The 25,727-nt window shown below is 45.9% G+C and overlaps 2 protein-coding genes across 2 annotated transcripts in view; both read right to left on the minus strand.

Moving 5' to 3' along the window:
- Positions 1 to 25,727, minus strand: part of LOC126035456 (uncharacterized) — a 430,975-nt gene that overhangs the window by 132,247 nt on the left and 273,001 nt on the right. The gene's annotated exons all lie outside the window — the stretch shown is intronic.
- Positions 12,812 to 25,727, minus strand: part of LOC126035465 (creatine kinase S-type, mitochondrial) — a 63,416-nt gene continuing 50,500 nt past the window's right edge. The window contains exons 8-10 of the mRNA XM_049794088.1: positions 21,235 to 21,369; positions 19,627 to 19,752; positions 12,812 to 13,046 (exon numbers count right to left, since the gene is read on the minus strand). Of these exons, the coding sequence (XP_049650045.1) occupies positions 12,927 to 13,046; positions 19,627 to 19,752; positions 21,235 to 21,369 (381 nt within the window). The 3' untranslated portion in view covers positions 12,812 to 12,926. The remainder of the gene's footprint in view (positions 13,047 to 19,626; positions 19,753 to 21,234; positions 21,370 to 25,727) is intronic.

Raw genomic sequence — 25,727 nt, forward strand, 5'->3', positions numbered from 1 at the left:
TTCATCACATGTTGTCTCTGCTGCTCCTTCCTCCTCAGGGGCAGGACTCCTCATTCTTCCCCTGCTCCAGCATGGGGCCCCTCCCATGGGAGACAGTCCTCCACAAACTTCTCCAACATGAGTCCTTCCCACGGGCTGCGGTTCTTCACGAACTGCACCAGCATGGGCCCCTTCCACGGCGTGCAGTCCTTCAGGAGCACACTGCTCCAGCGTGGGTCCCTTGCGGGGTCACAAGTCCTGCCAGAAAACCTGCTCCAGCGTGGGCTCCTCTCTCATGGATCCTCAGGGTCCTGCCAGGACCCTGCTCCACCGTGGGCTTCCCACAGGGTAACAGCCTTTTTCAGGCATCCACCTGCTCTGGCATGGGGTCCTCCACGGGCTGCAGGTGGATATCTGCTCCACTGCGGACCTCCATGGACTGCAGGGGGACAGCCTGCCTCACCATGGTCTTCACCACGGGCTGCAGGGGAATCTCTGCTCCGGCGCCTGGAGCATCTCCTCCCCCTCCTTCTTCACTGACCTTGGTGTCCGCAGGGTGGTTTCTCTTAATTGTTCTCACTCCTCTCTCCGGCTGCCGTTTCTCTCTGTCCCAACTTTTTCCTTCTTAAAAATGTTATCACAGATGCATTACCACTGTCGCTGATTGGCTCGGCCTTGGCCGGCGGTGGGTCCGTCTTAGAGCCGGCTGGTATTGGCTCTCTCTCGAACACAGGGGAAGCTTCCAGCAGCTTCTTACAGAAGCCACCCCTGTAACCCCCCCCCCCCCCCCCGCTACCAAAACCTTGCCACACAAAGCCAATACACCCCTAAGGGCAAAATGTCACCATGACTGCTAGAGAACTGTGGACAACTTGGTATGTTTTAGTTTTAATTAATGATGGAAGAACCCAGGGATAGGGGACAGTAGGATTTTTAATGGACAAAATCATGTCTGAATGCTGTATCTGGCACTTCAGGAACATATACACAGTGAAATCCTGCCATGTTAGAGATCTCTGAATAAATATGTGCATAGCCCTGCAGAGGAACTAGCTGAGGTTCTGAAAGCAGTATGAACACATTAGCTTAGGACTGCATGTGGTCTGCTTAGCCCAGCTACTCAGTCCTGGTGCATGGCTACCAGTGATGAAGTTACATTGCACGAGGTGTAGGAATGAGCTCCAAGTACTTGTTTGGGGATTACCGGACTGCATGCCCTAGACGTATCCGTACCTACATGTCGTGGTAGAGACGGACACGACAAGTAATAGGTCATGCAAAATGGCTACTTTATTGTTCTAACACACCTTTTTATCCCCTTCTTCAGAGTATGCGTTAGTATATGATTGGCTTAGTTAGTAACTAACAATTCATGATTGGTGAGTTTGTCAGGACGGTTCTTCTTATCACTATCTTGTTTTCGTACTGGTCTTCTCGGATCTTTCCAGACTTCTCAAGGATATACTACAAGCTGCTCAAGGTCGCGCTGTTCTCGAACTGTCAGGCATTCTGTAGACTCGTTGCATCCCCCGACAATTCCCCCTTTTTGTATTTGTGCTAAAAATAATGTCCCGGCTGCCCTCTGCAGGGCCCTTTGCAGAAGGCCGAAAAGACAGGGCAACATTAGGAGCATAGTTATCACAATCAAGATCACTACCCCCACAGTCTTGAGCAGAGATATCAACCATCCAGACAATCCCCAAACCTCGAACATCTTTGTCCTTGTGCTAAAAGCAAGAAATCAATTGCAGCTCTATTTTATAGCGTAGCATGTCTGACACTATGAATGTCTAGCAGTAAATCAGATAATACTACACCAGTCTGTATTCAGGGACCCCAGAACTTGTGATTCCTGGGGTGGCAATGAGGGTTAATGCCAGATCTGTGAAAACCAGGCATTCCCATCCATTGAGTCCATGACCTGCTGCACAGGGGTCTCCATCAAGAAGTTCTTAAACTTTGTTGATGTCAGTGTAACCCCCTATTAAACCTGTGAAAAAGGGATTGCTTGGTGTTGCTGTACTAAGGTATAAGCAATCTTGTCCGGTCACGTCAGCCAGGGTCATCCAGATGTTTTCTTTGGTTTGCGGTGGTATCCATGACTACGTCCATCCGAGGACTGTGAGGTAGATGAACCATCTGTACATTCTTGTGCTGTCTTGCTCCGCAAATTCAGCCCAGCAATCGGTAGGTGCCAGCTTTATGTGGGCGTCCCCACAGAGGCGACGATGGCCTTGCCGTACACCAGTCTGATGCTCTTCGGGAAATCCCAGTATTTATACATTTGCAGAGGAACGGATTTCCGCACACGTGGCCAGCGGGTGCCAAAAATCCGCCTCATTTGCAACCTATGACGCATGTGCTCGCTGGCCAGGCGCGCTGCATGAGTCATAGTCATCCTGTCTATTGGTTCATGGGCTTTGTGATGCGGTTGCAATGCACAGAGAATCTTGACCTGTTATATTGGCCAAGGTGACCTACACTTAGTTTTTGGTTGAGGTGGTATTCATATTGCCGCACCCTCTGGGATGTTCCAGATGATGATGGTCGTACAAATCAAGTGGGAGTCCATTGTGGGCCTGTATCTGTAGAAACACAAGCATAACCTCGCCCCCAGGTTAATAGCTCACATGGTCCACTCCACTGACCAGTAACTAAATCTTTAACATGTACTTTGATGCCTCTTTGTAAATTCTGTGTTGAAAAAAGAGAAGTGTTGAAAAAAGGAGGTAGAGAAGAATTATCCCCATAATGGAGAAAGCTAAGAACATAAACTGCTTTATCTAAACATGCCTGTGGTGGCTCCCCAATCATTCCCCCTTTTTGTTTTTGAAGCAGCCGCTTCAACGTGCCATGTGCACGCAGCTCTACTACTTGTGGAGAACCATTTTGATATACTACTTTGCTGTTCCAGTTGTTGTTTTCATACCATACTACTGCTGCTTTACCTGTTTTTCCAGAACCATCTGTGAAGACAGTAGGGCCTTTCACAGGTTCCGGCTGGCTTAAGCTTTTCTGACCAAATGGTATTTCTCGAGCAAATTTCAGGAGCGGGTGCGATGGTAGATGATATGAGATCTGTCCTTGAAAATCCGCCATAGCCGCTTGCAGCTTGTAATTGTTTGCCAGACACCATTCAAAGTACCAATTTTGAACAGGTAAAACAATCGTAGCTGGATCACGTCCTGTTAGTTCTACACATCGTTTTCTGGCTTTTATGATTACATCAGCAATAAGTTCAAACAATCCAGGAGCAGTTTTTTGTGGCCAGAATGACAAAAACATCCATTCTAAAATATGTAATGGGTCATCCCACTCAGAATTCCACTGCACTAAAGCACCAAATGGCAGAGTTTTGTCAATTAGTACAAAGAATTGTACCAATTGAGACAGATCAATTTGAGAAACAAATTTCTTGTATATACATTGTTCCACCCTGTGAATTACATTTAATGCTTCCTTTTTCAATATTCTGGGTTCTGTTGGATCATTGGAATTTTTTAATAAGTCCAATAGAGGTTGTAACTGCGAATTGGTCAGTCCAAGATAGGGCCTGATCCAGTTCAAGGATCCCATTAATTTCTGTACATCACTGAGTGTCTTAACCGCAAGGTTAAGTTTCACAGGTTGGGGCACAACCTGCTTATTTGTAATTGTCATCCCCAAATATTTCCAGGGTGCTATTTTTTGCTCTTTTTCAGGGGCAATAACTAACTACTGTTGTTGTAGCGAATTCGTGGCCAAATTTTTCATGCCATTCAACTGCTCCTTGTTGTCTGATGCTAACAGAATGTCATCCATATAGTGATAACAATAACTAGTAGGGAATTTTTCCCTTACAGGTGACAGAGCTTGTGCAACAAACCATTGACAAATGGTTGGTGAATTTTTCATGCCCTGCGGCAGAACTCTCCATTGGTATCTTTTTGCCGGTTCTGCATGATTGATAGAAGGCACAGAGAATGCAATTTATTTTTTTTTTTTTAATTTATTTTTGTCTTGGGAAGCTAATGGAATCATAAAAAACCAATCCTTAAGGTCCATGACAATGTTTTCCCAATCATGAGGGATCATGGCAGGTGAAGGCATGCCTGGTTGTAGAGCCCCCATCGTGGCCATGACAGCATTGACTTGCCACAGGTCATGCAAAAATCGCCATTTTCCTGATTTCTTTTTTTTCACAAACACTGGAGTATTCCACGGACTGTGAGATGGTTCAATGTGTCCAGCAGCTAGTTGTTCTGCTACCAATTCTTGCAGGGCCTTTAATTTTTTCAATTGGTAGGGGCCACTGATCCACCCACACAGGGTTATTTGTTGACCAAGTTAAAACAAGCATGGGTTGCCTAACACCCTGCAGCACAGTGGCCCCCGTTAAAAATCCTTGGTAATTCTCACCCCCCACTACGACAAGCAATCCCTCCCCCATAAATTGAGGGGAGCTGCCATCACATATGGTTTAATGACTGCTTGTTGGCCCTCAGGATAAGCAATCGGAACTGGAGTGGCTGCCATCTTTGCTCGTGTGGATCCTCCCAGCCCCGCTACTCCCATACCAGCCTCCTCTGTTGTCCAGGTGGACGGCCACAGATAATTGGCAATAATAGTCACATCAGCTCCGGTGTCCAGGAGCCCTGCAAGCCTTACTGTAGTTGGCAATCTTCCGTGATTCGACAGCATGTGTGTCATATGAGGTCAGGATGATGAAACAGTCTGAGACCAGCAGACCTGAGGGGGTCCTGTAGAGCCGAAGCCTCCATCGCATCGCAGTCGCTGTTCTGCTTTTGAAATAGAACTCGAAAGAGGAACAAGTTGAGCAATGCGAGTACCTTTAGGGATTGTTACTGGTGGGTAGGGGGTCGAAATCATCGCGCAAATTTGACCTGTAAAAGCAGCACCAATAACTCCCGCATGCACGATTATTCCATTTAACGTGCTACTTGATCTTCCCGGTAGCAATGCACTCACTCCCCGTCCTATAGGACCCCTTGCATTAAGAGGGACCTTAACGATGTCTTTTGTGACTAGAGTTACTGTGTCGGCGGTGGATACATCCAACCCTGCTGAGCCAGCTGTTGCAGCTGACAATTGTTCGAAGAGAGGAATTGGCCGGCTGTTGGGAGGGGATTTGTTCTCCTCGCGTGCCCTCTCGCACTCGTTTTGTGTTTTTCCTGTAGCGGCTGTCCATTAGCATGAAATTTGGAACGACATTGTTTTGCAAAATGTCCTAATTTTCTGCATTTCTTGCAAGTAATCTCCAGTGAGTGGTGCACCGGTTGTTTACCTGGTGATGTTTTGTATGGAGAAGTTACCTTTATGTGCCCTTCTCTGCCACACCCAAAGCACTTTCCAGAATTTCTCATAGCATTGGCTAGGGCAGCCACCGTGTGTTCCAGTGTCTCAACCTTAGAACATGCAGCTACCATGTCAGGAACAGAAGGATCTCCTGGTAAAGCCTGTATGATCTTTTGACAGTCCTCATTAGCATTATCTTTTGCCAACTGTTTGCATAGCATTTGTCTTAAGACCTCATCTTCTACCTGTTTTTCCAGGGCGGCAGATATTTTTTCTACAAACTGTAAAAAGGGTTCTGTGGGGCCTTGGTGGATAGCGATGTATTTTTGCTTTGGAGCTGCCGTATCCATGGTTCACTTTATTGCCATAAGGCCTATATTTTGGGCTTGTTTGAGAGCCATCGGAGGCCATGTAGCCTGCAGCTGAGGGTTACTAAACGGCCCTTCACCAAGCAAAGCATCCTCTCCAAGGCCTAATCTCGGGTCACCCTGTGGCAGTCGTGAATTATGCAGCGCTGCTGTGCGTGCCATCTGCCTCCAGGTGGATTGAAATACTTGCAATCGTGGGGGCTGAAACAGCACTTGCGCGAGGTGCATAACGTCATATGGACACAGCAGATCTGTGCTGATTATACGAATAAGCTGCATTACCTCAGGAGAATTGATTCCAAATTTTTGTACTTTATTCTGCAAATCCTGCACTACTCTCCAGCCAATTGGATTGTGCTCATCGTGCCGGTTTGTGCCTGCAGAAGCTTTGAAAACAGGAAATGTAACAGGAGCCTCTGCCACTTTATCTAGAGGCTTTAGAAATGCAGGTGTTAGAGAGCACGGGCCGAGGCGTTCTACTAGATCCCAGTTGCCAGAGTCAGCGGCATATCTTCTAACTCCCTCCCAAAATTGATCAGGGGATCTTGGGACTAACAGTTACTGTGGATGGAGGGAGAGTCCATGGCAGGGGTTCTTTCGTTATGGTTTTATCTGCGAGCTGCAGAGATCGCATAGCGTCAATTAGAGATTTTTCTGCCTCAGTTTCATTTTGGCTCTCACCTTCCGTTTGGCCCTCACATTCGGTTTGACTCTCACCATCCTTTCGGCCCTCAATTTCATTACAGCCCACACTTTCCGGCTCGGTGTTAGTCACCGCATTTTTCTCCTTGGGGGGGGGGGGGGGGGGAGGGGGGGGCGGGGGCTGATGGAGTCACCCCTTCCGCTGCCGCACCAGTAGGTGAGGAGGGCCCCTCATCGCCCGGTAAAGTAATTAATGGCATAGGAGGAGGAGGTGAATAAGGGTATGATCTGATTTTGCTCGTGAGGGGTTTTCTGCCCGCAACTGCTGATATTGCAGCATTGGCCGCAGCTGATACTTGAGCAGAAACTTTTTCATTGCTAACATTTTCTGATTTCTTATCTTTCTTTTGCTGATCTTTCGCATCACATTCTGCTTTCCATTCCTTCAGGGTCTCACGTAATAGACGCCATAGGATCGCCAATTTACAGAGCTCTTTCTGTCCTTTAGAGATCTCATCAAACATTTTCCAGCCCACTGCTTGCCATGCATCCACACTGAATACAGTAACTGTTGTGGCTGTAAAGCCTTGCATCTTACACCGTATCAAAATCCTTTTCAGGCTTTGTTCTGGGGTTTTAACCCCTTTTCTTTTTAACAGGGCTTTCCAGGTAGACAAAATCGTCTCCTTTTCTTTTGTTAATTGCTGCCCCATTCTAACAGTTTAGTCCCCGGTGGCTCACCTTATTAGGTGTCTAGGCTCAGATCTGGACCAGGCAGATTCCACTGCTCTCAGCTTCACCGGGCTCCGTCTCCGCAGCTTTTCTCGCTGCCGGTATACTCTTTCGCAGCTCTCGTCGCCGCTGGTATACTTCTCGCTAGTGCTGGATTTATCGCCGTTAGATGATCTGTTTGCTCAGGCGCATCGGGGTCACCATTTGTCGCGGTAGAGACGGACACGACAAGTAATAGGTCATGCAAAATGGCTACTTTATTGTTCTAACACACCTTTTTATCCCCTTCTTCAGAGTATTTGTTAGTATATGATTGGCTTAGTTAGTAACTAACAATTCATGATTGGTGAGTTTGTCAGGACGGTTCTTCTTATCACTATCTTGTTTTCGTACTGGTCTTCTCGGATCTTTGCAGACTTCTCAAGGATATACTACAAGCTGCTCAAGGTCACACTGTTCTCGAACTGTCAGGAATTCCGTAGACTCGTTGCATCCCCCGACACCTACAGTAGCAACGGGCACCTTGGCAGTGTCCTTTGCCTGCCCTTGTAAGATCTGAAACGTGTTCTGCTGATGCTGTTAAGGGATGATATAAGTGTCTGCCTCCTCCAGCAGCTTCGGGCCCGGAAATTCCTCCTGCCCAAATGCTGGAGGCCAGCACGGTGCACCCAGGGGCCTCCATCCCAGTCTGATGGATGTGGCTGATGCTTTCCCATTTGCAGGTTCAACCAGTAGTGAAGCTGAGCATGTATCCCAGACACACACACACACACACAGAAACACACACAGGACTCTGACACGGCCGGCTACACAGACTGCTACGGACAAGGCACTGCCTTCAACAGCACCTACATATAGGACTCACATAAAACATAAGCATAGACAGCCAAGTCCACTTCCTCCTCTTGGGCTGGTAAGGACTGAAGTTCAATAGTGAAAGCACACATGACCCTACTCTCTAGATTTACAAACACATGCACAACCCTCAGGTACGGGCACGGCCCCTCTGTCTGTCCGATACCCCTGCCCAGATCCTGAGCCCTCTTACCTGTTCCATGGGTCTCCTAATCACTGGCTAGTCCAGTTTGATGCTTGCTAGCAAACAGACGCATGCACTCGCACACTCGTCTCACAGGCGCTTCACACTCACAGATCCCCCCGAACACCAGCAGACCCTCTGCCCGCCTGATACCTCAGCCTGGACCTGGGGCCTCCTACTCACCAGCTAGTCCAGCTTGAAGCTTGCTAGTGAATTAGAAATGCACACACCCGTGCACACCTGGTTTGGGGAAGATAAAAGCACTCACCTGGGCCCCAGCAGCCAGCACCAGGTACCAGGCACACCTGTGGTCACACTCCAGCCGCACATGCTGAGCCCCTCACTCTCCTCACACACACTGGTCCCTCCAGTAGATGCACCCAGGACACACACCAGTCCTGCCTCAGTGACTGGAACTGAGACCACCACTCATTCCAGTTAATGGCACCACAGGCCTGGGGCACCTACACCCCCAATCTGACTCCAGTTGCTGGCCCCATATCCACTCACATAGGTCTCACCAGTAGATGGCACTTAGTTCTTGCAGTGCTCATACACAGGACAGAGTGTGAGATTACACAGAGAGATAGTTAAGAGAAGATTTATTGAGAAGATAGGACAGACTGCAGTGATCAGGCACAGGGCTGGGTCAGACAAGCAGATGTTTTGCACACAACTGGCCCCTTTTACACCCCTTTCTGTCTGTTCCTCCCTTTGTTCCTCCCTGATCCCCTCCCCCTGCACATTCCTTCATCATTTTGTATAGTTCCACCCTCCCAGCCTTTCCTCCATGCCCTGCAATATCCTGGACCCTCAGGTTTGCATCCTTATCAGTTGCAAACTCCCCATTTCCCTGCAGTTTCTTGGTAGCCCCTCAATTAGTGTGACTTCTGGTCATTGTCTCTGTTATTGTTTGTTTGTCAGGTCTGTGCCTCTGGATGTTTTGTTTATTGCCTCCCTCTTTTCCTTATCCCATTTTGACAAGGTCCTTGATCAGATAATCTTACTGAAATAAATGTTCTCACCTTCCACCTACTGTTATCGGTTAGTGTGACCTACCAGGTTTGGTTCTTGCTACTGCCTCCCTTATCATCTGTTGCTCAGGTTTGTATCTCTATGTGTTGTTCCTTGCTTCCCCCCTTTCTTTTTATCCCCTTTTGCATTGAAAAGGTCCTTGACCAGATACCCTTAAGGGAGCCGTGGTGGGTTGACCTTGGCTGGATGCCAGGTGCCCACCAAGCCGCTCTGTCACTCCCCCTCCTCAAATGGACAGGGGGGAGAACAAAAAAAAAATTACAAAAGGCTCATGAGTCAAGATAAGGACAGGGAGATGTGGTGGTGCATTTCTTCCCCCTCTCCAGGCTGATTTATGAACTCGGGAAGTCTTGCTAGGCCTTAGCATAAGTGTAATGATTTGGGCAGTTAAGCGACCCTTGACTGTGCCAGGAACTCTTACACAGCTAAGACAGGGAGTTAGGCCGTGCATCTCAAGAACTCCTGCTGCCCAGCGGAGGTGGGGGACGGGAGTAGAGATAGCCAGTCCTCATAACAACCTACAGCCATTTTTCTCTCATAACAACCTTGAGAGATTACAGTCCTCCCCTGACAATCTTGGAGCATCCCATATCTATGTTTTAAGTTATTCTCAGCCAGCCTCAGAGCTTTCCTTATCTGCGTGTGAAATGGTACCAGCACAGCTGGGATTCCAGCAATTCGTTGATGACAAAAGTCAACCATCTCCCGAACCTATAAGCAGCGGTACTAAGTGAGGCCCTTTGAGCTCTCCTGGACTGCAGCGGGCTGTGACCAGCATCTCCCTCTGAGTGGGATGCCTCTCAGAGCTCGCAATCTTTCCTGTTTGTGATAATGGGAGGTCTGTCACTGAAAGCTGACACGACCTGGGCTGATACTCTCCATTCCTTGAGGCTTGACCCTTTGCCTGTTGAGAAAGATGCCGAAGCATTCTACGTGAATCTTTTCACTGACCTCGAGGGGAATTTTTAACAGGTATACCTCTTAGTGTCTTTACGCATGTGCGTGTTCTAACTTGAATAGTCTATAGTAAGTATATTACAGCAAGTATATTATAAGTTATTACTTTCAAATTTATACTTAAATTACTGTTGTGAATTTTATTCAACTGTGAATGAATCTCAGGCTGCTATTACACTCATAACCCCTTTAGATATAAAAAGTTGACCAAGTCTGGGACTAGGAGTCGATCCAGCTGCACCTAGACTCTGATAGGAGTTTAGAAATCAAGGGGGTCTTCTCTGAACCTTGTGACTCAAAAGGAGGGTTTCCCCTACCCTTTAACTCTATTAGATATAACCGTTGCCCAAGTCTGAGACTAGGAGTCAATACAGCCGCACCTAGACTCTGACAGGAGTTTAGAAAGCAAGGGGGTCCTCTCTGAACCTCGTGATTTAACAGGAGGGTCTCCCCTACTTTTCCACATTCCAGACCTTTGCACAAATCACAAGAAATTAATTCTAACTTGATTTTTCTTTGTAATATTTCTTTTTAACCTATTACGGTTTCGGTCTCTATATACATAAGTTGAGTCTCATTCTAACTTAATTTTTGTATGTGCATTTCATCCATGTACTAAGTAATAGAGTCAACCTTGCCATCGAATTCTGTGAAGTCACATTTTCATATAAATGTCTATTAAATCATTTTCCTATTACTAATACAATTGGAGGTGATTCTTTAAGCGATCCAAACCCCTCTTCTCTCTCTCATTCCCCCCCCCCCCCCCCCCCCCGACAGGAGATCACTCATCAAATGCCGTCATGGGCAAAACAGACTCAACTTGGGGAAATTAATTTAAATTTATTGCCAATCAAAGGTCAGAGAAGGATAATGAGAAATTAAAATGAATCTTAAAACAGCTTTCCCCCACCCCCTCCCTTCTTCCTGGGCTCAACTTCACTCCTGATTTCTCTACCTCCTCCCCCTGAGCGGCGCAGGGGGACAGGGAATGGGGGTTGCGGTGAGTTCATCGCACATTGTCTCGGCTGCTCCTTCCATCTCACACTCTTCCCCTGCTCCAGCGTGGGGTCCCACCCACAGGAGACAGTCCTTCAGGAACTTCTCCAATGGGGGGTCCCTTCCCGGGAGTTGCAGTTCTTCACGAACTGCTGCAGCGTGGGTCCTTTCCACAGGGTGCAGTCCTTCAGGAACAGACTGCTCCAGCATGGGTCCCCTACAGAGTCACACGTCCTGCCAGAAGACCTGCTCCAGCGCGGGCTCTCCACAGGGTCACAGCCTCCTTCAGGCACATCCACCTGCTCCGGCGTGGGGTCCTCCATGGGCTTCAGGTGGATATCTGCTCCACCATTAACCTCCATGGGCTGCAGGGGGGCAGCCTGCTTCACTGTGGTCTTCACCACAGGCTGCAGAGGAATCTCTGCTCTGGCACCTGGAGCACCTCCTCCCCCTCCTTCTTCACTGACCTCAGTGTCTGCAGAGTTTTCTCTTACATGTTCCCACTCCTCTCTTCCAGCTGCTGTTGCACAGGGTTTTTTTCCCCCTTCTTAAATATGTTATCACAGAGGTGCTACCACCATTGCTGATGGGCTCAGCTTTGGCCAGCAGCGGGTCTGTCTTGGAGCCGGATGGAACTGGCTCTGTCCGACATGGGGGCAGCTTCTTGTCTCTTCTCACAGAAGCCACCCCTGTAGCTCCCCCCCACTGCCAAAACCTTGCCACGCAAGCCCAATACATGAGCAGATACCCTCTTCTACATACCCTTACAGATACTACTCCCAGCTCAACAGCAATACAGACAGCACATTCAGCAGAGCATGTTTTGATATTTTTCCTCAGAGAAAAACTGGTGTTTTGAAAGGTTACATTTCAATATGCAAAAGAGAAGCAAAGGGACTATAACTGTCTGCTATTTTTCCAAACTGCTCACCACATGGAATAGCAGTGAGCACTGAGAAGATTTTATTCAGGATGGCAGTACATCCTAGGCGCTTGGATGACTAGTGCTGGAGCCTGGTCCCCATTACCTGGGACCTGAAAGCTGCAGGAAAAGACTGGAATAGGCCATGCTGGACAGGTTTCTGTTGGATACAGAGTATCAGCAAACTGATATTTGTTACTGCTGATTTTTGGTCCAGCTTGCTGCAGCCTAAGGCCACAGGCCAGAGGTGGTGCCTGAGGAAAACACCTGAGATGTGACCTGGTGATCTCTCCAGGGCTAAGAAAGACTGAGGGTTTGGGATGACGTGGTAAAGAAGTTTGTCTGCAAACCAGTCCTGGACAGAGAAGAGACAGCTCCCATACAGAGACACCAATGGGTTCCAGATGACAGGTCAAGTGGCAGACTTCAGAGACTGAAGCCATTTGCAGCTACCTACTCTAGTTAACTATTGAACTTACCATGGTGTTGAATGCTGAAAAAGTAATGAGCGCTTTGCAGCACCTGCCCTTCAGACTGACAGATTTTGGCTGTCTGGACAGTCACTTGAGAGAAGTGCTTCTGTGAATAAAAATCAGTTGCTCATAGAAGACTGCGTAAATATGGCCATAAGTGCACATACAGGCTAGAATTAAGGGTTTGTGCTTTTTGCATTATTCAAGTAATACTTTCCTTATCACCAGCCAAGAAAGAAAGGTTCAAAGCCTTGGTAAAGCTTGCTGAGATGACAAAGGGAAAAGGGAAGCAGCCCCTACAAAGTGGTTGTCCTACTAAAGCTGCACTAAGACTAGTTTCTATCAGTGCAACCAGGCATCTAGAGAGACATTAGGTATTAGGCAGTGTTTTATTACACAAGGTATTTATACAGAGATATACAGAGGTGCCTTTCTGTCAAAATGGCAGCCATATTTACCATCATTAACAGTCATCAGCCGCAAGATCACTTCCTGCCAAACTGAGGTAATGGTGGTGGTACTTTAATGTCTTGACCTCTTTCCAGTTTCTTCTCACAGTCAACTAGATAGTTGACCCCATCAATGACAATCTGAACTAGTTCTACCTACAACAACAACAACAAGGAAAACAATAAGAATAAAAGATTTAGGTAACGCTGTTAATAGAGGAAGGAAAAAATTGGCTTGTACGGCAAAGACAGCAAGTAAAGCCGGACCCAAGGAGGGCCATAGAGACCTTGGCATAGAGATCACACATACTGTGGCACAGGGAGTATGGGTCATGCACTGGTCCAGTGGAAGCCCATAGTAATTCCCTTCTCCCTACTCCTTCTCTTGTTCGTGCTGAGTTTGGCCTTCTGACAATAGAAATTTTCAAATAGGCCCCTAAAGGTATTTCCACCAAATTCTGCTCCTACACATATCCTTATATAAACAAACAAACAGAAGTGCTTAAATAAAATGTTTAGGCATGAGTTTAGAGACCTATTTCCAATGTGACCACTCTGAGGGTACAAGATCCTCCCCAGACATTTGCTGAGAACTACAGCCTGGCACAGCCATGAGTTGCCATCTGCTGTGTTCTCAGCATTCACATATTAGGACAAAGAAACTGAAAAGGCAGTGTCATGGATGTTCAGAGTCATCAGGCAGTTCTCTCTGAAGCAACAAATGCCAGCGTAAGTAAAGAGGCTCTGGTGTTTTGCCAACAGCATCTTGTGAGGTTTGGATTAATGCCTTTACCCAAATGCCTTTGGGCTTAAAAGCTATTGAACATTGGTCTGACATTTGGCAAATGACTGCAGAGACTACTGGCACTTTGTCTTTCTTCTGTAGAAAGGGGGGGGGGAGTTGTATTTTCTTGATGGATAGGAATGAGAGAGATGAGTAGCACTGAAATGATTCAAAGAAACATGCAGAGCCCTCCCTTACTGTTTAGCATGCCTAAAGAATCTGTACATATGTGCTTACTTCTCGATGTTTTAGACCGTTGTTTTCCTATATTCTGTGAAGCACAACAGCTTTATTCAATATACAGTCAGTACTGTAGAAGAAAGAATGAACCGCATCAAAGTGGACACCAGTGAAATGCAGAGGATAATCGATTCTTACATGTTCTGTACATCATCAACTGTAGAAACTAAAACTTATTCTATGGTATTAAGATACTAGTGTAGTTCTGTGCCATTTAAGTTTAAAGCCATGTAGTTCTTTGTGTGTTTCTGAAAAAGCAAAAATTATGTTCTCCTATGAGAAAACACTGGGTTTTTTTAACAGGGACCCATCAAAGTTAACAAGAGGGAAAATTCTTTTGCTATCGTGATAATGTGTGTCTAATAATCCTACTTCACCTGAACAATGTTTTTCGGATTTTCATTTTGATACAGAAATATTAAAGAGCATTGTTTGCTCACTGTGTAAAGTAACTAATAAAATAGGCAACCACGGGCTAACCTTTAAAGGCTTCAGTTCATCCAGGCATTTAAACACTTGCCAAAATATAAACCTTTAAATATGTGAGTTGATCTAGCAACACATTTAAGCACTTGTTTAAATATCTTGAAGAATCAGAGCCACAGGCAACATAGCCTCATGAAAGTAATACGAGGATATGGTCAGCTGAGCAGGCTTACTGAAGACTGTGCATCCTTGGGCATAACAATTAAAACCCATTAATATTTGAGATTAGATATAGAATATGTAAACACTTACTACAAAAAGACAAGGAAGCCAAAAAGAAAAGGATCAGTAATTTGTTCAGTTTATGGTTAAAAAGCCAAAATAGCCCCCTGTACAGGAACCCTCAGAATGCTATATATACAAAAGAATTTAAGCAAAAGCAAGCCTTCCTTGTTCCTTTCTCTCCCCAGGCTTAAATCAAAATTGTAACAACCAGAAAAATGTTATCCTGACACTCTGGCAATTAATATTAACTATCCGAAGATCATAGACAAAAATAGAGTGAACAAAGATACCATCAGTCACACGTAAGTACAACTAAAGACTCTGACACTTCTTCAGCAGACAAAACTTCTCTTTTGGGGGTTTGAGGATTATAAATATTATCAGCCAGAACAAAAACAAAGTGACTTTTCAAACTTTCTAAAGAACTTGACACTGTGACATATTCAGCTGCACAGTCTTGCCTGTATCAGATACCAGACTACATGGAATGTCTTTATATTCTTTTTCCAATTTACTACAGTCTTTGTTTGGGCTCCACATATGTAAAGGAGTCGCAGCATAGCTGTGAATCCCAGGGTTCTGATACAGAAGTTTCTCCCTCAGCATTCCTTCACAATTTCTTACTATTGCATCTTTTTTGCCTTTCTGCATTTTTTACTCTGCTGCCCTGTGCTCACTGAACCTAAATCATAGGCCCTGTTTGGCATTTAACCCCTCTCATTTTCTGTACCAGTCTTTGCAGATTGCCAGCACAGCTCTCAGTGGCCCTAGAGCACAAACTGGCCCTTGTACTGCTTGCCGACATTCCACTGTCACCGGGAAGGCATATGCTCCTCCCCTGGAAAACACTGGAAGGAATCCCCCAAGAGCTGTGTTTCCAGCTGCAGCTTCAGGAATAGTCATTATTGTAACACCCTCTTGAGTCCATACAAATTCCAAAGAGGAAAAAGTGCTTAACTCCCCTGTTTTCTGGACTCTCAGCAGAAGGCCAGCTCACCTCTTGATGTACACTGGCACTGGTAGAATTGGATTCAGACGCAGAGCAGCAGCAAAATTTGCAATTTTATATTGCACAGCATAGTGGTATCTTTGTAATCTTTTTCGAAATTACTGAAGAATACAAGATATCTTGTCCCCAGCATAATTCCTCCACAGGCAGTGACATGCTAGGACTCCAGACCCCATGGCATTGTTAGCTTCACAGTAGCCAGCAAGCTATATTACTGATTTTTCTTAATCTCTGTGAAATGGTTCATTAGCAATCTTTAATGACTGGTTTGTTAAAACTTAACACAAAGACTAAATCCCATTGTCTCTTTATTGTGACAGTGACTTATTTTCAAGGGATTTGTTTTTACTATAAAGTATTCAGTGGCTTAGCAGTTTATTTTACTGTCTTTTGCAGACCAGCTGTGTTGGGAAATCAGAGGTCTGAATTTGCAACCTCCAGGAGTAAAATAATTTCATATTAAGTTTGCATTGACCAGTAACTGAAACAAAGGAAAAATGCAAACAATTTTATCTTGCACCTTTAGGAATACAATTCAGTTCTGTAAACACATTTACCACATAATGAGATTGATTTTATTATATACTGAAAAAGATGTCCAATAATAAACATTTCTATTCCTCTGAGTTTGTCTTGTCCTATTTAGATTTAAAAATCTACAAGGTAGGGATTGTATCTTATCTATTGGCTTAATTCTTTGAATCCTCACTATATGAGGCACCACTGACTTCAGTAGAGGTCTTCATATAAGCAAAATTTATAGGTTCAAGTCATCTGTCAGTAGAACTCATTAATTAATCATGCCATGTAATCCTTTTTATATTATTAGCATTATTGTAGTATAAAGCACACATGGTGATGCTTCAGATTTTAATAAACACCTATGTATTTAGGACTAGATCTAAAGGAAGTTAGCTACCTACTTGCCAGCATAGGCATCAAAATCCAAAATTTAAATTTTCCAAACCCCTATCAAAATATACCTTGGCTGTGAAGACATTTAAGAGGATGTCCAAATAAGAAAGGACAGAAGACCTGAATTTGCTCTGTCCCATAGGCAGAAAATGCAGGGTGAGCATCCTGGTTTCAGCTGGGATAGAGTTAATTGTCTTCCTAGTAGCTAGTACGGTGCTATGTTTTGAGTTCTGTGTGCGAAGAATGTTGATAACACACTGATGTTTTCAGTTGTTGCTAAGTAGTGTTTAGTCTAAAGTCAAGGATTTTTCAGCTTCTCATGCCCAGCCAGCGAGAAAGCTGGAGGGGCACAAGAAGTTGGCACAGGACAGAGCCAGGGAAACTGACCCAAAGTGGCCAACAGGGTATTCCATACCATGTGATGTCAGGTCTAGTATATAAACTGGGGGGAGTGGGGGCAGGGGATCACCACTCAGGGACTAGCTGGGTGTCGGTCAGCAGGTGGTGAGCAATTGCCCTGCACATCATTTGTACATTCCAATCCTTTTATTACTACTGTTGTCATTTTATTATTGTTATCATTATCATTATTAGTTTCTTCTTTTCTGTTCTATTAAACCGTTCTTATCTCAACCCATGGGTTTTACTTGTTTTCCTGATTTTCTCCCCCATCCCACTGGGTGGGGGGGAGTGAGTGAGTGAGTGGCTGTGTGGTGCTTAGTTGCTAGCTGGGGTTAAACCACGATAGTGAGCAAGAAAGGGAATCCAACTGGATGGTTGTGAACCAGTTTTAATCTAGTTGCAGTCTAAGTGCATTAGCCCAGGGTTCTATTTGTGTTACAAAATCCTGGCAAGAATCAGTCTGAACTCGGGTGCTGTGCCGCAGTAATAGGACCAAACTGCATACATACCTAAGCTGCTAAAGCCTCTCAGTGCTATGCTGGTCTGTATAAATATACCTTGACAGTACACTCTATTTTGCAATGGAGTTTTAACTTGCAGCAGTCCCCAAGGCAATTAAAATTTTGCTGCTATGCAGGAAGGCAGCCTTTCAAATCCTGACCCATGCAAGCAGGTTGGCATCTGAGACAAAACCCTGTTTTGTGTTGTTAGTAGAGTCCAGTGGAGTAAGAGTCCTTGGGAGACATCTATCCCACTAGGGCCTACCCAATGGAGCATAACTGAGAGGTTAGAGCACTCATGGGAAGTAAAAGATATGTTTGACAGAAGATTTGAACCTATATTTTCTATTTACTAGAAAAGTGCTCGAATCACTGGGCTTACAGGGTCTTGCAAGGTTAATTTTCATCTCAGTTGTTCTTGACATGTCCAAGGATGAACACAGCCCTGATCTCAGTGAGGAAAGGGAAGCTGTATAGCTGTGCTATAGGGTTTAGTATATGACTTGGAGTAAGGATTTGGCTCAGGTAGAGCTGATGGAAGTGGGCTACAACTATTTCACACTGCTGTTATTTTCCCTCATTCACCTGTAGATTTGCTCTTTGGAGCTGTTTTGCTTTATAAAATACTTAAATATTAAACTGGAAAGAGGTCTGGGACCTGAGTCTTCCAGGAGAGCAACTTCACCATCTGTCACACGACACTAAGGGGACACCACCAGACTGTAGGGTCATTTCCACTCTCTTTCTGGCTCAGTGAATATGCATTCAAACTGAAATAGCTTCAAAAGAAGTGTCTGAGGCTAACCCATTTCGTCTTAGCCTACAGCCCAACAGGGAGGGCTCAGACATGACAATTCAAATCTCTGCTCTACAGAAGGCAGAGGACTGATTTAAACCCAGCTCTCTTGCATCCTGTACTGGGTGTGACATTGGACATGGTAAGATGGCACCAACTCATCCTCCTCCATTATTTTGTTGTGAAAGGACTGGCTTAGTCCTGCTATCTAACTGTAGATGTGGTGGGTTGACCTTGGCTGGCTGCCAGGTGCCCACCAAGCTGCTCTATCATTCCCCCTCCTCAGCAGGACAAGGGGGGAGAAAATAAGATGAAAAACTCATGGGTTGAGATAAAGGCAGTTTAATAAAGAAAAGCAAAGGCTGCATGCAGAAGCGAAGGAAACAACAAAAAAATTATTTTCTACTTCCCATCAGCAGGTGACATCCAGCTAGTACGCATAGCCTTAATAACGAATGCCCCCCCCCCCCCCCCCCTCCTTTCTCTTAGCTTTTATTGCTGATCACGTTGTTCATATGGGATATGGGTCAGCTGTCCTGGTTCTGTCCCCTCCCAACCTCTTGCCCACCCCCAGCCTACTGTGGAGACACAGCCTTGATGCTGTGGTAGCACTGCTCAGCAGTAGCCAAAACACTGGTGTGTTATCAACACCTTTCTAGCGACAAATACAAAGCACAGCACTACCAGGGCTGCTATGGGGAAAGTTAACTCCATCCCAGCCAGACCCAATACAGTAGAGAAAGTACATGACTGTGAATCCTAAAAGGAAAACTGCATGTTCATCCAGTCTTGATTTCAGTGCCTCATTCCCTGGGTGGGTTAGTCCTCAAATCCTGCTTCTTTCCTCAGTGTTTTGCACTGGGTACAGCAGGTACCTGCCCAATGTACAGTACCTAGCTCTGTTCCCAGTGTACAACTTCAGTGAACCCCATTCATAGATAACTAACTCATGTCCAGCACTGTAGAGAGAACCTGGACACCTAGCTCATAGCTGTGTACTCCAGCAGGTAGTCAAGTATAAGAGTTTGTGCTGTGACGCTGAGAAACATCATCCCAAGGGAATTCTGTTACCACAGCCAAATGCTTCCAGTACCTGCACACTTTCAACAAAAAGCCTCAGCACATGGTGTAAACAAGTCATATTTATGGAGCTTGCTCAGGGTTGGGGTTTTTTCATTGTCATATTTGGCAAACACTGCACGCACAGTAGTAATTTTTCGTTGTGTAAGCCTTTCCCTTGGATCAAATTCACCAGGAGAAAAAACTGCCATAGCTCTCAAAAGTGACTCTAAAGTCAGAGTGAACCCAAATGGAGGGAAACTGACTTATATCGGTACAGATCTGAGTTTAAAAGCAAGGAAAAAAACCAAACAGGTTACCTCTGATCGACCCATGCGGTCCAGGTTGGAGATATCATACACATCTGCTACAGCTGCTGTGTCCACTCCACCAGTGCCACGCTTCTGCAGCCTCAGGTTCTCCAGGATTTTTGGAAACCTAGGATCCTAACAGAAGAAATAGGTTTGTGCATATTGCCTTTTGCCTTGCTTATTGTTATTATCCCTGATCTAATAGCACCTCCAGAAAGACGGGCAGAGACAGTTTTCTCTGTCTTCAGATTATAGCCTGTCTTGGTGGCTGTCTGCTGAGTAGATTAATTTCCATAACAAATACAATAATTTGCAGAATAAAAATATGCTCAATTAGTCATGCATTATGCCTGGGACCTAGTTGTTGCATATCATGCTGTGATGGGTTAACCCTGGCTGAACACCAGGTGCCCACCAAAGCCGTTCTATCACTCCCCCATCCTCAGCTGGATAGGGGAGAGAAAATATAACAAAAGGCTCGCGGGTCGAGATAAGGACAGGAGAGATCATTCACTATTACCGTCACGGGCAAAACAGACTCAATTTGCAAAACATACTCAATTTATTACAAATCAACCAGAGCAAGGTAATGAGAAAGTAAAATGAAATCTCAGAACACCTTCCCACCACCCCTCCGTTCTTCCCGGGCACAACTACCCTCCCGGATTTCACCACCAAGCCCCCCCAGCGGCACAGGGGGACAGGGATGGGGTTTATGGTCATCACACATTATTTTCTGCCGCTTCACCTCCTCAGGACGAGGGCCGATCACACTCTTCCCCTGCTCCAGCGTGGGGTCCCACCCACGGGAGACAGTCCTCCACGAACTCCTCCAACGTGGGCCATTCCCACGGGCTGCAGTTCTTCACGAACTGCTCCAGCATGGGTCCATTCCACGGTGTGCAGTCCTTCAGGAGCACACTGCTCCAGCGCGGGTCCCCCACGGGGTCACAAGTCCTGCCAGAAAACCTGCTCCGTGGGCTCCTCTCTCCACAGATCCGCAGGTCCTGCCAGGAGCCTGCTCCAGTGCGGGGTTCCCACGGGGTCACAGCCTCCTTCGGGAACCCACCTGCTCCGGCGTGGGGTCCTCCACGGGCTACAGGTGGATATCTGCTCCACCGTGGACCTCCCTGGACTGCAGGGGGACAGCCTGCCTCACCAGGGTCTTCACCACGGGCTGCAGGGGAATCTTCGCTCCGGCGCCTGGAGCATCTCCTCCCCCTCCTTCTTCACTGACCTTGGTGTCCGCAGGCTTGTTTCTCTTACATGTTCTCACTCCTCACTCCGGCGGCAGTTTCTCTCCGTCCCAACTTTTTTCCTTCTTAAAAATGTTATCACAGAGGCGTTACCACTATCACTGATTGGCTCGGCCTTGGCCGGCGGCGGGTCCGTCTCAGAGCCGGCTAATATGGGCTCGCTCTCTCTCGAACACAGGGGAAGCTTCCAGCAGCTTCTTACAGAAGCCACCCCTGTAACCCCCCCCCCCCCCCCGCTACCAAAACCTTGCCAAACAAAACCAATACATCCGATTGCCGTAACTGTCATTTTTTATTTGTTCCTTTATAAATCAGATGAAGATTTGATTTATGTCACTGGCGTTTTAAATAACTTATGTACCTTGCTAAGCTTTGGCAGCTTAACATGGACTCCAGCACGTAAACCAGTTCCCAGGTTGGAAGGACAAGTCAGAACATATCCAAGACGTTCATTCCACATGAACTCCCAGCCTCGTTCTTTAATTAATCTTTCAACCTATGAAGGCAAAAAAAAAAGAGAAAGGAAAAAGAAAGAGCTGCATACAAATGTCTCATCTTCTGACAGTTTTTTATAGCTGAAATTCTTTTCACCTTGTATCTATGTTGATGATGAACTTTGCTATTCACCAATGGAGGTGCATAAATACATACCAACGTAGAGTCTGGTTTGGCTCTGGTGTGAACCTTTGCATTCATCAGGCACCAAATTCCCCAGTGATTATTACAAGGATTTCTTCATCATTTTCTCACTACTACAAACCTGAAGGCTCTTTGGCACTTTATCACATGGCCTTAGCCCATGAAGCCATATGTTTACATAATAATTATGGATTTTACCTAGAATATAAATTAATTTCTAGCCTTGGTGCTTTTAGAGCAAGGTTGCAAAGCACAAGCTGTGGTGGTGCATTTCTTTCCCCCTCTCTGGGCTGATCTACAAACTTGGGATGTCTCACCAGGCCTTAGCATAAGTGTAATGAGTCAGACGGTTAAGCGTCCCTTGACCGTACCAGGAACTCTCACACGGCTAAGACAGGGAGTCATGCGGACTGTCTCAAGGACCCCTGTTGTCCAGCAAAAACAAAACAAATGAAGGTAGAGATAACTAGTTCTCTCATAAACTTGAGACATCCCAGCCCTCCTCTGACAACCTTGGAGCATCCCATATCTGAATCTTAAGTCATTCTCCAACAGCCCCGGAGCCTTCCTTATCTGAATTGTCACTCAGGTGAAATGGTACCAGCGCAGCTGGGATTCCAGCAATTCATTGATGACAAAAGTCAATCATCTCCTGAACCTATAAGCAGCGGTACTAAGTGAGGCCCTTTGAGATCTCCTGGACTGCAGTGGGCTGTGACCAGCATCTCCCTCTGAGTGGGATGCCTCTCAGAGCTCGCAAACTTTCCTGTTTGTGAAGATCGGAGGTCTGTCGCCGAAAGCCAAGAAGACTTGGGCTGATACTCTTTGCTTCTTGAGGCTCGACCCTTCGCCCGTCGAGAAAGATGCCGAAGCATTTGACGTGAATATTTTCACCGAACTCGAGGGGAATTTTTAACAGGTATACCTCTTTTACTTGCTTATGTATCTCTCTCAGTGTCTTTGTGCACGTGTGTGTGTACTAACCTGAATATTCTATAGCAAGTATATTGCAAATATTGCTTTTCAAATCTATACATAAGTTACTGTCGTGAACTTCATTCAACTGAATGAATCTCAGGCTGCTATTATACTCATAATCCCTTTAGATATAAACCATTGACCAAGTCTGGGACTAGGAGTCAATCCAGCTGCACCTAGACTCTGACAAGAGTTTAGAAAGCAAGGGGGTCTTCTCTGAACCTCGTGACTCAACAGGAGGGTCTCCCTTACCCTTTTTACATTCCCGATCTCTGTACAAATCACAAGAAATCAATTCTAACTTGATTTTTCTTTGTATATTCCTCTTTTTTAACTTGCTATGGTTTGGGTCTCTGTACCCTAATTTTAGCCTGATTCTAAGTTAATTTTCCTGTGTGCGTTTCAGCCATGTATTAAGTAATAGAGTGAACCTTGCCATTAAATTCTGTGAAGTCACACTTTTATATAAATTCATATTACATCTTTTTTTTTTTTTTTTTTGCTAATACTACTGGAAGTGATCCTTTAAGCAGTCCAAACCACTCCCTTTCATGACACAAGCCCAAACATCTCAAACGCTGTGGAACAAACAAAAGAAGCCAAAGCCTTGTTTTATATAATTTTCAAGGTGATTCCATCATGCTAGTTGAAGGACACTTGATTTCTAAATGCTTAAATTTCACAGCCCTGATTCCACCATAAAAAGACTACATAGCTTCTCTATAATGCTTTTCATTAGTAGTTCTAAAACACAATTACAAAGGAGACTGAAATCATTATCCTCAGAAATATCACAAAGATCTATTGACCTTTGAATAAGCCACTATTCTGTCCACTCAGCTACACTTCCGAGACTTATTTCTGTGATCCCAATACAATTTCAGTTCAGTAAATTCACTGTCAGAAGAAAATCAGATACATATGCCAGCTCACGTTTACAAGACCTCTGCAATATAGGCAAATAATTCCATTCTGCAGAAAGATACAAAATAATGGACTCCCCTGACATCATTTCTATATTGTGTGAGGACACAGAAATTGCTGGTAAGAATCTAGACCTGATTTCCTGCCTCAGACACCCGCTCTGGTTACAGTTCCCAAAGCTATCTGACCATTTCTCGTAGCAAGGTCCATAGGTCCACTTCTGTTGAACAAGAGCTAAGCACAGTAGCAGAGGCAAACCTGGAAACAACATCCACAAGCTATGTCGCTTAGGCCATGTCGTGGTTTCAGCCCAGCCGGTAACAAAGCACCACGCAGCCGCTCGCTTACTCCCCCACCCCTGCCACAGTGGGATGAGGGGAAAATATAAAGGCAGGCTCATGGGTTGAGATAAGGACTGGGAGGGATCACTCCCCACTTATGGTCACGGGCAAAAGACAGGCTCAACTTGGGGAAGAAACAACATCAATTTAATTTACTACAAATCAAATCAAAACAAGGATACTGAGAAGTTAAACCAAACCTTAGAACACCTTCCCCCCACCCCTCCCTCCTTCCCGGCTCAACTCCACTCCCGGTTCTCTCTACCTCCTCCCCCTGGCGGCGCAGGGGAACAGGGGATGGGGGTTGGGGTCAGCTCGCCACACGTTGTCTCTGCCGCTCCTTCCTCCTCAGGGGGAGGAGTCCTCACTCGTCCCCTGCTCCACCGTGGGGTCCCTCCCACAGGAGACAGTCCTTCACGAACTTCTCCAATGTGAGTCCTTTCTGCAGGCTGCAGTTCCTCACAAACTTCTCCAACATGGGTCCTTTCCACAGGCTTCAGTTCTTCCTGAACTTCCCTGGCATGGGTCCTTTCTGCAGGCTGCTCTTCAGTCACAAACTGCTCCAGCGTGGGCTTTCCCATGGAGTCACAGCCATCTTGGGGGGCCTCCACTCCACCATTCACCTCCATGGGCTGCAGGGGGACAGCCTGCCATCTCACCACAGACTGCAGAAACATCCACCTCCTCAGGTGCCCCTCCTCCCCCTCCTTCTTCACTGATCTGGGTATCTGCACAAGTGCTCCTCTCACATCCCAATCCCCCTACTCACTGCAGGTTCCCCTTCTTAAAGATGTTATCCCAGTGGTGCTACCACCATCACTGATTGGGTCAGCCTGGGCCAGAGGCGGGTCCGACTTGAAGCCAGGGGAACTTCTAGCAGCTTCTCACAGGAGCCACCCCTGCGGCCCCCTCCCCCGCTACCAAAAAACCCCGTGCCACACAAACCCATAACAGGCCACAATCCTGTACATTATTCAGTCTCATGGGTATGCCTGAGAAGTATACCAGATCCCAGTGAACCATCCAGATGCCAAAGAAGCATCCATTAGGCACTTTTGTTTTTCCATGTTTCCAAACTTACTACATACTCAAAATTTCTTAGAGATGCTCTGAACTTACCTTCTTCTGGTTTTCAGGGACCACTTCCACAATCTGAGATTATAGTTCCCTGCTCTCCCTACTTTGCCTTTTTTTTTTTTTCAGGCCAGGGCCTGTGCTGGTGGCTTTGAAGCGATATGAGAGTGCACAGTTGTATGAGCTCTACAGCACCTGGGGATTCCCTGAGACAGGGGAGTCTCTAGAAAGCCAGAGAAGCTGGAATGAAAGCTATTTTGCCAGAGTGAGAGGAATGAAGCAAGTGTTCCAAGGAACTAAAGCAGTATGATGGATATAAACACTGTTCCTCTACAGTGCAGATGAACTGAGCATGTCAAGGACTCCAGTGGGGAAAAACAATTGTTGTATGCAGCCTGAGTATTCTTACAGTCTTGGAGACAATTTGAACCCAGTTTCAACCTTACATAAGTTAACCTCTGGGATTTAAAAGACCGTGTAGATGTGGTGCTTAGGGACATGGTTTAGTGGTGGACTTGGCAGTGTTAGGTTTACGGCTGGACTCGATGATCTTAAAGGTCTTTTCCAACCTAAATGATTCTATGATTCTATCCAATCCATCCATGAATGATGTGGACAAGAACAGGGGAAAACAGAGTTCTGACACATCACCTATCCCGCTCTGCCTTTTTTTGCTAGTATTGCTCATGGTAATCCTTTTTCTCTGTTAAAGCAACTTTTTCTTTGCCAGAGCAGTATACAGGCCTGCATTGGGCCCAGAGCCAACTTGCTGTCATACCTGGACTGTCTAGACAAAACTTTTTTAACCCACAGATCATTCTACGAAGGCTTTTTTTTCTTTATGAATAGCTAGACCAGAATAAAATCCAGGAGCCCTGGCTATCAGTCCTTAGTATTC

Source organism: Accipiter gentilis, chromosome W, assembly GCF_929443795.1.
Source record: "Accipiter gentilis chromosome W, bAccGen1.1, whole genome shotgun sequence".
NCBI classification, from domain to species: domain Eukaryota; kingdom Metazoa; phylum Chordata; class Aves; order Accipitriformes; family Accipitridae; genus Astur; species Astur gentilis.